The 13440-nt window shown below is 38.0% G+C and overlaps 1 protein-coding gene and 1 pseudogene across 1 annotated transcript in view; one reads left to right on the top strand and one right to left on the bottom strand.

Annotated features, from left to right (window-relative positions):
* Positions 1–5886: 5886 nt before the first annotated feature.
* LOC132593914 (small ubiquitin-related modifier 2 pseudogene) lies at positions 5887–6507 on the bottom strand (annotated as a pseudogene).
* Positions 6508–9969: 3462 nt separating this feature from the next.
* Positions 9970–13440, top strand: part of LOC115862588 (zinc finger protein 569) — a 60860-nt gene continuing 57389 nt past the window's right edge. The window contains 2 exon segments of the mRNA XM_030874595.3: positions 9970–10350; positions 11592–11754. Of these exon segments, the coding sequence (XP_030730455.3) occupies positions 11750–11754 (5 nt within the window). The 5' untranslated portion in view covers positions 9970–10350; positions 11592–11749.

Raw genomic sequence — 13440 nt, forward strand, 5'->3', positions numbered from 1 at the left:
GCTTCCACCCAGTCCCGCCTTCCCTAGGGCGTTCTTTCTCAGGGAATGGTTTACCTTGAAGGCAGGAGGGGAGGGGTCAGGGTAGAGTGTCATCCTGTGCATATGGTTCCTGTGTTTGTGATTTAGTGACGGTGGATGTGACTGTGTCCCCTCTTCCTAAAATGGCTCCTATGTCGGGTATCTTCAAAGTTCCCTACGTTCGGATACAAATGTCACATTTCCAAGAGGGCTTCCCTGATTACACTTCTCCCCCGACACTTCACGGCTCCTTAACCTGACTCTATGCCCCCTTAGAACAACAGTGATTATATTTTAAGTTTTTATTTAAGTTTCTGTCACCTGACTGATTTTGTGAGTTAGTGCACCACCCTGTGATTCTGTCATTTTGTGTTTCTGTGAGAGTAACTATGCAAAACTCTGTGTGTTGGAGTGAGCATGGTGCATTTCTGTGACCATGTGTGTGATTGTGTGTGACATTTGTGATGTTAACTGTGAGAATGTGCTATGATAGAAAGTGACTGACTGGTGGAGAATGGAGTAGGACTGTGGTATGATAGTGTGTACGGCAGACCGTGAGGATTATACTAATGGATGTAGGTTTGTGTGAAGAATTCTGCCCTGTGGTATCTGATTAGAAAGCACCAGATGCTATGTGAGGTGCTGGGATAGACACAGAGAAAATAAGCTTTAAAAAATGATGAATAAAATATTAGTGAGTGGAAGGGGAGATTCAAGAGACCTATTATATGTGTATTTGGATAACAAATAGATCTGGATCTACACAAAGGAGTGAAGAGCACCACAGATGGTAACTACAGGGTTAACACATAATACTATTTTCTTATTATTTAATTATTGCCAAAATACAAATTACTGTTTAAGCAAGAATAAAAACAATGTAGTTAAGGGTATCTATATTATTAATATATATGTTAACAAACATAGAAGCAAATTGTATGACAACAATAGCACAAATGCCAGGAGAAGAGAAATTCATGGAAATGAACTAATGTAAAGGTTCCAATATTCTATGGGAAGTAATATAATATCACTTGAATGGACACTGTGTTAAGTGAAAGATGTACATGCTAAGCCCTAAAGCAACCACTTAACTAACAAAACGAAGAGTTATTGCTAATTATCCAACAAGGGAGATACAATGGAGTCATAAAAATTACTCAGTTAATCCAAAAGAAGTCAGAAAGAGGAGAAGGGAACAAATTACAGGTGGGAAACAAATAGAAAGATAGAAGGTTTATATCAATAATCAGATTAAATATAAATGATCTGAACATCCCAATTAAGAGGGACTGAGTATCAGATCGGATAAAAAAAAGCACAACTCAACCATATGGTGCCTATGAGAAATTCACTTTAAATATATACCAATAGGTTAAAAGTACAAGGATGGAAAAAGATATACCATGCTAATGCTGTGTAAAGAAAGCTGGAATGACCTTGGATTTGGCAGTGGGTTCTTAGATATGACACCTAGAGCACAAGAAGCTGAAGAAAAAATAGATAAATTGGACTTCATCAAAATTAAAAACTTTTGTGCATCAAATGACATCATCAAGAAGGTGAAAAGACATCCCACAGAACGGTGAAAATACTTGTAAATCATATATCTGATAAGAGTTTAATACCCAGAATATATAAAGAACTCCTAAAGCTCAACAACAAAAGGACAACCCAATTCAAAAAGTGAGCAAAGACGTGAATATATATTTCTGCAAAGAAGATATATAAATGGCCAATAAACACATAAAAAGACTAAACATCATTAGTAATTAGGGAAATGCAAATAAAGCTATGAGATACCACTTTCTACCTACTAGAATGGGTATTTTCAAAATAACTGAAAATAATACATGTTAGTGAGGATGTGCATAATTTGTAACCCTTGTACAATGATGGTGAAAATATAAAATGGTATAGTTTGGCAATTCCTCAAAAAGTTTAGCATAGAATTACCATGTGACCCAGCAATTATGCTCCTAGGTATATATCCAAAGGAACTGAAAGCAGGGACTTGAACAGATACTTGTATTCCAATGTTTATTGAAGCGTTATTCAAAATAGACAAAAGGTGGAAAAAACATGAATGGATAAACAAAGTGTACTATACACATACAATGGAATATTTTTCAGCCACAAAAAGGAATAAAGTTCTGACACATACAACATGGATGAAGCTTGAAAAATTTATACAAAGTGAAATAACTCATATGCAAAAGGACAAATATTGTATAATTCTGCTTATATGAAATATTTGGATTAGGCAAATTCATAGAGAAAGAAAATAGATTAGAGGTTACTGCAGGGAGGGAGGAATTAGGAATTATTGCTTAGTGGTTACAAAGTTTCTGTTTGGGTTGATGAAAAGTTTTGGAAATAGATAGTGGCAATGATTGCACAACATTTTGAATCTACTTAATGCCACTGAATTGTACGCTTAAAAATTGTTAAAATGGCAAATTTTATGTTATGTATTTTACAATAATATAAAAATGTAATAATGTAGTATACCAAAAATCATTGAATTACATACACTTTAAATGGGTGAATTATATGGTATGTAAATTACATCTCAATAAAGCTGTTAAAAAAAGAAAGCTAGATGGGGCTTCCCTGGTGGCGCAGTGGTTGAGAGTCCGCCTGCCGATGCAGGGGACACGGGTTCGTGCCCCGGTCCGGGAAGATCCCACATGCCGCGGAGCAGCTGGGCCCGTGAGCCATGGCCACTGAGCCTGCACGTCTGGAGCCTGTGCTCCGCAAAGGGAGAGGCCACAACAGTGAGAGGCCCGTGTACCGCAAAAAACAACAACAAAAAAAGAAAGCTGGAGTGGATATGAATATCTACAAAGCAGGTTTCAGAGCAAAAAATATTACAGAGATAAAGAAGATCATTTCATAATAATAAAGTTGTCAGTTCATCATAGAGAATAACAATTGTAAATGTTCATGCACCTAATAATAGCATCAAAATACATGAAACAAAAACTGGTAAAACTGGAAGGAGAAAGAGATAAATCCACTATTACAAGTCAGAGTCCAGTAATACTCTCAGTAATTGCTAGAACAAGTAGACAGAAAATCAGTTAAAACATAGAAGATTTGAAAAACACTATCATTTGAACTAATTGATATTTGCAGAGCACTACAACCAACAACAGCAAAAAATACTAATATTTTTCAAGTGCACATGGAACATTTACAAAAATAAAACATATTCTGGGCCACAAAACAAGCCTCTTTCCACAATGGAATTAAATTAGAAATCAGTAACTAAAAGATATCTGGATAATTATTGAATATCGTATTTGGAAATGTACACATGTCTAAATAACACATGGATTAAAAAAGAAATCAAAAAGGAAGTTAGAAAGTATGTTGAACTGAAAGAAAATGAAAACCTATTACATAGCAATTATGAGATGCCACTGAAACTGTGTTCAAGGGGAAATTTCTAGAAACTAGATGTCTATATTAACAAAAAACAAAGGTCTCAAATCAATGACTTCATCTTCCACTTTAAGAAACCAGAAAAAGAAGAGCAAATTAAACACAATGTAAGCAAAACAAAGGAAATAATAAATATCAGAGCAGAAATCAATGAAATAGAAAACAGAAAAATAAAGAAAAATCAATGGAACCAAAAGTTAGTTATTTGAGATTAATAAAAATGATAAAACTGTAGCAAGACTGGTCAGGAAAGAAATGGAGATATATCAGGAATTAGAGAAGTGACATCACTACAGATTCTACAAATGTTAAAAGGACTACAAAGTACAGCATAGAAACTTTAATCCAATATATTAAACAACTTAGGTGAAATAGAAAGATTTCTTGACAGACACAAACTATCAAACCTTACTAAAGAATAAATAATTAACCTGAATAGCCCTATATCTATAATATAAATTGAATTTGGAATTAAAAACCTTCCTACAGGGACTTCCCTGGTGGTCCAGTGGTAAAGAAACTGCCTTACAATGCAGGGGATGCAGGTTCGATCCCTGGTCAGGGAACTAAGATCCCACATGCCACAGGGCAACTAAGCCCGTGTGCCAAAACTACCGAACTCGCGCTTCTCAACTGGAGCCCACAGGCCGCAAACTACAGAGCCCACGTACCCTGGAACCTGCGCACCACAACTAAAGAGAAAACCCCTACGCCACAGCTAGAGAGAAGCCCGTGCACCACAACGAAGAGCCCGCATGCTGCAACTGAGACCCAGCCCAGCCATAAATAAATAAAATAAACAAATAAATAATAAATAAATCTTAAAAAAAAACCCTTCCTACAAAAAAAGCCAAGTCCAGATGGCTTCACTGGTAAATTCTATGAAACATTTCTATTTAATTTTAATTTTTATTAAACATTTAAAATTCTCTTAAGCATTTAAAGAATAAATAATAACAATTTTATACAAACACTTCCAGAATATTGAAAAGAAGGAAATTCTTCCCAATTCATTCTATGAGTTAACTAGACAAAATCACCCCACCTCCCCTGCCCCCATAAAACCTACAGATTAATATCCCTCATGAACCTATTTGCAAAAAGTTCTTAATAAAATTTTAGCAAATTGAATCCAACAATATAAAAAAATGATAATGCAACAATGGCCAAGTGGTGTTTATCCCAAGAATATAAGATTGGTTTAAGATTTGAAGTCCAGTGTAATTCAACATATTAACAAACTAAAAGAGAAAGAAAATACAGTATTGCCATCTCAGATGCAGAAAGAGCATTTGACAAAATTCAACATCCATTTTTGATAAATACACCTAGCAGAAAAAGAAAAAAAGCTTCAACTCAGTGAAGGCCATCTACGAAAAATGTCCAGCTACCATTTCACTTAATAGTACAAAACTGAATGCTTTCCTTTGAAGTAAGATCTTGGCAAAGATATTTACTGTCTCCACTTCTGTTCAATCTTTTATAGAAAGTTTTAGCCAGAGAAACCAGGAAAGAAAAAGAAATGAACAGCATACAGATTTGATAGTGTGATGAAGAGCCTAATTTCATTTTTTGATGTTTGCCTGCTTATAGCTTTAAAAAAGAAAACCAAACCAAGAAGTTTATTTAAACAACAAGTGCTTGTCTTGAAGGGACAACTATCTAGGATTTCTTTATTTTTAAAAAATTAATTTTTAATTGGAGTATAGTTGAATTATGATGTCGTATTAGTTTCTGCTGTACAGCAAAGTGAATCAGTTATACATATATCCACTCTTTTTTAGACTCTTTCCCCATATAGGTCATTACAGAGTATTGAGTAGAGTTCCTTGTGCTATACAGTAGCTCCTCATTAGTTATCTATTTTATATATAGTAGGTGTTCATGCCAATCCCAATCTCCCAATTTATCCTACCTCCCCCTTCCCCCTCGGTGGTCATAAGTTTGTTTTCTACATCTGTGACTCTATTTCTGTTTTGGAAATAAATGTATTTATACTATTTTAGGATTTAGTTCTTTTACAGTAATTTATCCCTACTTAAAGAGACTACCTTACTTGTGACATCTACATAGAAAAAAGTCATAAAATTGTCCTTGGTCTAACAATGATAAATGAAAAACATTAAAATTCTCCAGCTGAACAAGGTATGCAAGGATTTTTTTTTTTTTTTTTTTTTTTTTTTTGTGGTACGCGGGCCTCTCACTGTTGTGGCCTCTCCCGTTGCGGAGCACAGGCTCCGGACGTGCAGGCTCAGTGGCCATGGCTCACGGGCCTAGCCGCTCCGTGGCATGTGGGATCTTCCCGGACCAGGGCATGAACCCGCGTCCCCTGCATCAGCAGGCGGACTCTCAACCACTGCGCCACCAGGCAAGCCCTGCAAGGATTTTTTATATTGCTTTTTTTTGTTAAATAGCGAGAGCAAAATAACTTACTGGCATATAAAGATAAGAGGTGACCAAGCATACCACTAATGGAAAGGCAACATTTTCACAGAACTAGTATTTTCCCCCAACCCATTTTCATTTGATGTCAATCAAAACATACCATTGGCCATAATTTATTTTTTAGGAAAGCAATATGCTTCTGTATACACCAGTTACTTTACGTACAATAAAGGAATGGGGAAGAGGAAAATGAAAGACTAGAGAAAACCGTACTGTAGTAGTTAGGATGTGGTGGAACCAAATTGCATTTTTCTAATCCAGAATGTCCTTTTGGTCTGTAGAACAGAGTTCTGGAGTAAAGTAGCAGGTTCCTTTTTTAGTAGACACCTCCTGTCTGTTGCTGGAACACATCATTTGTATCTTCATCTTCCATTTCCAGCTGTGTAGGTGAGTCTGTTTCATTGATTGGCTGCCAGTCAAATCGGAATCTGATCTGCCTCATTGACAAACCGTGTCATTCACAATAGACTTTCATTAGTTTACTAAGTGGTGTATGCCTCTTAATCTTAAAGTGCACCACAGAACCATCCTGCCCTGCCACCTTCAAATTAATATGATCATTGTACTCAGTCCTTCCTTGGTCTTTTTGTCAGCCATGGTGATCTCCGGAGTCTCCTCAGCTGCTGTTTCACCAGATCCACACCAAACACGCACACAAGCAGCACCAGGAACAGCAGAAGAAGCTGCTTACAGCTTTGCGCTTCACTCCTTATTTCTCTTGTGCCCCCAATCTGGGCAAGCTCAGCTCCTCTCTTTTTTGACACTAGCGGGAGATTTAAACCACACAAGCCTCTGCCATAAATGCTCCACGCCAATTTCCTTTCCTTGCTTTTGCAAACAACTTGCAGACTTTCTTGGGACACCTGCCTTGCTTTTCCTAGAAAACTTCATTGTGTGAGTAATAAAACTTTTCATACCCTCTTGGTGTGTGTGTGGTGTCATCAGTCTCAACATCCCAACCATATTTTCGGTGGGTGGGCGGGTCCATACTATATCTGCCAATTGCAATAGGAATAGATATCACTGTCTTTTTTCACAGATGACATGATCATCTATGTAGAAAATCCAGTGGAACCTCCAAACTCTAGTAGAAATACTAAGTGACTTAAGCAAGGTATCAGGCTACAAGATACAGAAATCAATTGTATTTCTTATATACCAGCAATGAACAATTGGAAATTGGATTTTTTAAAATACCATTTACAATGCATCAAAAACTCTGTAATACTTAGGGGTAAATCTGACAAAATATTTCATTATCTGTACATTAAAAAATATAAAATATTGCTTAGAGGAATTAAAGAAGATATATATTGTGCTCATATTGTGTCTTATGGTTATGAGAGTCACCATTTTAAAGATGTCAGTTCTCCCCAATTGATCTATATACTCAATACAGTCTCAGTGAAAATTCCAGATAGATTAAAAAAATGGACAAATTCCTTCTAAAACTCTCCTTGGTGTTTGAAATGAAAATTTGTTTTCACACACACGAAAAAATTGTACATGAATGTATATAGCAGCTTTAGTTATAACAGCCAAAAATTGGAAACAACCCATATGTCCTTCAATGAATGAATGGCTAAACAAACTGTGGCATATCCACATGGACTTCTACTCAGCAATAAAAAGGAATGAATTACTTACACATGTAAAAACACTTATGAATCTCCAGGGAATTATGCTGAGTGAAAAAGTCAATAGTCCAATTACATACTTTATAATTCCATTTACATAACATTCTTGAAGGGATAAAATTATAGAAATGGAGAACAGATTAGGGTTGCCAGGTCTTAAGGAGGGGGTTAAGCGAAGGAGGGAAGTGGGTATGGCTGTAAAAGGACAACATGAAGTATTCTTGTGATGATGGAAATAACTTGAAAGTATCAATGTGAAGGTTGTGATACAGTGTATAGTATTGCAAGATGTTACCACTGGGGGAAAGTGGATACTGGGTATATGGGATTTCCCTGAATTATTTCTTACAACTGCATGAGAATCAAGAATTACTTCAAGATAAAAAGTTAAAATTTTTTAAAAAGCTAGGCTGAAAAGAAAACAAATTCTAAGGTAGTAGACCAAAACCCAACAACATTAAATGTAAATTCACTAAATATGTCAGAGTAAGATTGTCATTATTTTTAAAATAATATTGTTTAATGAGACATACTTTAAAACAGAACGGTTAAAAGCAAAAGGGTAGAAAAAGATAATGCACTAGCCAAAAGAAGGATGGTGAAGCTACAGTAATATCAAAACTAAGACAAAAAGTGATATTATAAAGGGTAGATTCCATAATTTCCTATTGGATCAATCCAACAGGAAGCTATTACAACTCTAAGTATGTATCATCCAACAAGAGAACTTTAAAATATATAAAGCAAAGCTTAACAGAAATAAAAGGAGAAATAGACAAATCTACAAGTATAAAAAATGAAATTAGGAAGCTGAATGGACATAGAACCAACTCTGTTCTCATCTTTTAACAAAATAATTAGCAAAAAATAATTCTTACAGTTGACAGAAAAATATACTGTTGGTAAAGACACATGAGACAAATAAGCAAAACTTATTTAGAGGACATGTTCTCTCTCTGCAGTGTTTGGGAGCCTCTTTTCCCTTCCCAGAAAGAAATTCACACTTTTCGGAAACAGTGCCCATTATCATCTGGTGAAAGGAAGGCTGTGAAAGGAAGACTATCTTATTCTGCTTCCTAGAGATAACATAGTTCCTTAGGCTTTGTGTAGCTTCATGACTACAAGTTCCTGATATTTAGCATGCTGTAGTCTACTGTATTCTGTTCTCTTTGCCAACATACTATTGCACAAAATCATACAATAGTGTTTTCTTGGATATTTTCTCCATTTTGGTCTCTACTGCAAAATTATTGCAGTGAGTCTTGTTTTTGCGGTACGCGGGCCTTTCACTGTTATGGCCTCTCCCGTTGCAGAGCACAGGCTCCGGAAGCGCAGGCTCAGCAGCCATGGCTCACGGGCCCAGCCACTCCACGGCATGTGGGATCTTCCCGGACCGGGGCACGAACCCGTGTCCCCTGCATCGGCAGGCGGACTCTCAACCACTGCGCCACCAGGGAAGCCCTGTCAATTGTTTTTAAGTTCTTAAATCAGAGTGGAACTCATATGAAATGTTGAAAAAAGAAATCGGGTCTTTAGGGCAAGAGTGACATATAGTCCGGGTTGCTGGATTCTTAGGTTTTTGCACCTGGTTACTTGTCTACTTTTCAACTTACACTTTTCACTCCTGATGGCGAGGCTACTTTGAATTATTGACATGACCTTTCATTTGATGGCTCAGTGTCTTTGCCTTCTTCAACAACATCTTTCTAGATTACCTGTATCACTTCTGTCCATATAACACACATGGAATATGGAGTAACACAGTGTAAAAAAAAAAAAAAAAAAAAAAAGCGTGGGTGTTTCCAGTAATACACAATCACGAATCTCTATAATTTTTTTCCATTTAATATTTTGGTGATTCATGTATTGACTTAACCATGTAAATTTCAATATTGTAACAGGTGCCCGTCAGAAAAGCAGAAACACAAAGAACGGACAGAGCACATTGTCCCTGAAAAACTGCAGAGTCAGAATCAAGAGGTCACTAGAACAGACGACGCGACCATGGTCACACGAATGGTCGCAAACTAGAACGACCCTAAAGTCACTGGACCTCAGAGTCCCTCGACCCCGTAGACTCCCTACCACAAATTCCACCGCTGAAAGCTCCCACACCCGATCACGCAACGGTGCTCCTCTCTTTTCTTTTCTTTTTTTTTACTCCTCCCTTTTCTGACTGCCTCCAGGAGCTTGAGGCTCAGGTTGGCCCATCTCGTCTCTTCAAGGTGCCCAGACCTTGTCCCACTTTCACCCCACTGAAGTCCAGTCCCAGGTGGAGCCGTGACCAGACGGAACGAAACCGACTCAGCGGTGCTTCCCTCACGGACCAGATACCGTAACGCCTAGAACCCAAAGATCCAGACAACTGTAAGGAGGAGGCGACTTTTCGCAGAAAATAGATTTGGGCCGAGACGGCCTCTGGGAAATGTAGTCCGGGGCAGGAAAACTGCGGATCTCTTCACATTCTTCTCAGCACCAAGTGGCACCCCCAGGCTCCGAGGGCCGGACTCACTGGAGGCAGCTGCCGCAAAACTCTCAGCTGAGGCCCCTCGGCAGAGCTGAGAGCCCCTCAACGCAGCGGTTGCTTATTCCCGCTACTCGTCAACTGGAGGGCCAGTCCCGCCCCGGCGAGCCGCGAGGGGCTCTGGGAAGAGTTATCCTGCGTCTAACGGACCGAGGCTTGTGCTGCCTTCGGACACAGCCGGCACTGACCTTAATGGATTACCTAACTCGGGCTGCACCGGCTGTGCCACTTGGGCAGCGCTGAGGTGCGGAATTGGGGCCTGTGTCTGCGGGCTCGGTGGTGAGTCCTCGGGAAGTCGCGAGCTCAGAGTCCGGGACTCTTTGTGCTGGGTGGAATAGGGGCCTGCGGACCACCCGGTGCCTGTGTTGTTGGAGGAGGACGCCGGGCAGGGCTTTGCCTGTGCGGGTGGTTCCCTGAGGCCGTGGGAGCGACGTGTGAAGGACTGTGAGCGTGTGGCTTGATAGGACTTTATTTGCCAGGCATTTGTCTGTGACTGATATGGCCGTGGAGTCGTGTGTGCAGGCGGATTTTGTGGATGTGCTTTTCCTTTTCTGTTTCACTATGAACGTGGCTGCAAACCACGATAAAAGGCAGAGTTCGGTTGTGTGTGTAGATTTGTGAGACTGTTTGTACCAGTGCTTCATTTCTTTGGAGATGGTAATCGTAAATATGTTTTTCTATGAGATATCAATAGCCCCAACACGTTGTTTCAGTATTTATTTAAAATTTTATTTCTGTGTAATGGCCACGTTGTTTTGTGTGCTTAGTAACAATACTCCTTGCCCCTCACTCCCCGCCCCAAATCACAAAATAAAGAAAAGCTCCAAGAAAACAAAAATCATTTATACTTCTACCAACCACTATCAAAATTTATTTCCCATCTTTTCACCCCTCCCTCTGTGAATACATACATATGCATTCGTATATTATAAAATTGGAATCACGCTATACATACAGTTCTGTAATCTACCTATGCCATTTAACAATGTGCAGTTAATATTTTTCCATTTAAACAATTACACATCTATGTCATCATTTAAAAGTTTTTTGTATGGTATACATTTTAATGCATTTACACCTGTTGATGGGTAATTTGGTTTTTTTAACTTCTTGCCATTATATAGAATGTGTTTATCAGCAACTATTTGGCATGTTATCATGCACTTTCTTAATTTTTTTTGGTGGGAGGCAGGCTCTTAGAAGTGGAACTGATAGGTTGAGATATATATGCTTATTAAAGACTCCCTAATTCTATCCAGTTATTCTCTTGTAAGGTTCCAATAATCTACAGTATTATTGGCATGGTATAAGATTGCCTATATTCATACACCCTTGATAACAATGGTTATCGTTAGTATTAATAATCTTTGTTAACCTCATAGATGTAAAATAATTTCTTTAATTTGCAGTTATTTAATTACTACTGAAGTCAACCATTTAAAAATCTTTTTTTGTGTGAATTATGTGTTTTCTAAGGTGTTTTTCTAAAGCAGTGTTCTATTTTCAAATTTCTTTTCCAGGTTCTTCAGGTACTGAGGATTCATTCATTCATCCACTCACCATTTATTGAATGCTGCGTGTGACAGGAATAATTATAGATGCTTGGGATATAACATTGAACAAAGGAGACAAACTCTCTGCTATCATGGTACTTACATTGTTGTGGGCCAGATAATAAATGAGGTAAGTAAGTTAAATATAACATACATTAAATAGTGAAACATTCTAAGAGAAAAGTAAAGCAGGAGGATATATAGAATCAGGGATGAGACTTGGAGTTTTAGATGGGGTAGTTAAGAATGCATCCTGAAAATGTAATAATAAAGATATGAAGGAAATACAGGTGCTAGTTATGCACATAATTAAGGGAAGAGGGAACAACAGTTAGAAAAGCCCTGAGATGGGAATATGCCTGTTACGAAGAGGCTGGTGTGGCTGAAATAGAGCAAATGAGAGGGAGAGTAGTGAGAGTTGAGAGAAGAAAGGTAATTGGAGGGAAGGAGGGCAGATCAGATTGGGCCTTATGGGCCCTGTTAAGGATCTTGGCTTTTTACTGTGAATGAGATGGGAAGCTATTGGAGAGTTTTGAACATACAAGTGATAGTATCTGCTTACGATTTAAGAGGATTGCCTTGGTTGCTCTGATGAGAGAATTATGAGAAGAAGAATAGGGGAAGAGGTCAGGGACAAGGGCAGAAGCAGAGAGACCAACTAGGAAGCTATTGCATTAATCTAGGGAAAAGATGTTGGTGACCTGGACCAGAGTAGTAAAAATGATGAGAAGTAGTCGTGTACTGGATATAATTTAAAGGTAAAGCTGACATAATTTGCTGATAGAACTGATGTGGAGTGTAAGTGTGACAAGATGACACAATATTTTTTAATCTGAGCAACTTGAAGAATGGAGTTGTCATTAACTGAGAAGGGAAAGAAGGTAGGAAGAACCTGGGGCATAGAGAGATAGTGAGATTTCAGTTTGGAATATTGTATCTGAAGTATGAGATGCCCATTGGACATTCAGGTGGAAATATTAAGTTGGCAGTGGGATATACAAGTCTGAAGTTCAAAAGAAAGTTCTGAGACCTAGGTTGGAGACATACGTTTGGGGATTATCAGCATATAGGTGATATTTAAGGAGATCACTTAGAGGGCAGATGGAAAATGATAGACGTAAAGGACTTATCTCTGGGTCACTTCAACATGAGAAAGTCAAAGAAAATGAGGAGGAACCAGCAAAAAAGACTGAAAGGGACTACCTAGAATGGTTGGGAGAAAACCCCAGTTATGGTGCTTAGTGCTACTGACATGGTCATTGTTTCTAGGCTTTTTGTTTTGGTGGGCAGAGCAAGGAAATATATTCTTTTAGTTTTTTTTAGTAGCTTGATTCACATACCATACATTTTACCCTTTAAAGTGTACAACGGAATGTTTTTCTAAAAATTCCACAGGGTTGTGCACCCATCACCATCGTGTAATTTTAGATCATTTTTGTCCCCCCTGAATTATCGTACCCATTAGCAGTCAATCTCATATTCTCCTCCTTCCTCCCAGTCTAATGAACCACTAATCTGATTGATGCCTTGATGAATTTGTCTATTCAGCCATTTCATATCAATGAAATCGTACAATATGTGGTCTTTTGTGACTGGCTTCTTTCACGTGATATGTTTTCAATGTTTATTAACGTTGTAGCTGGAAATATACTCTTAACAGAGTAGACCCCATGAGTTCATACTGCTATTTGCAATAAAAAAAATTTAGAATTATAGAGTTTCTACTTTAGTTTCATTTTTGTGTCTTTTATTTATTAATCCATCCATCTGTAGATGTGTATATGTATATATAAATAAGATAGTTCAGAGCAATATT

This window comes from Globicephala melas, chromosome 19, assembly GCF_963455315.2.
Source record: "Globicephala melas chromosome 19, mGloMel1.2, whole genome shotgun sequence".
In the NCBI taxonomy this organism is placed as follows: Eukaryota; Metazoa; Chordata; class Mammalia; order Artiodactyla; family Delphinidae; genus Globicephala; species Globicephala melas.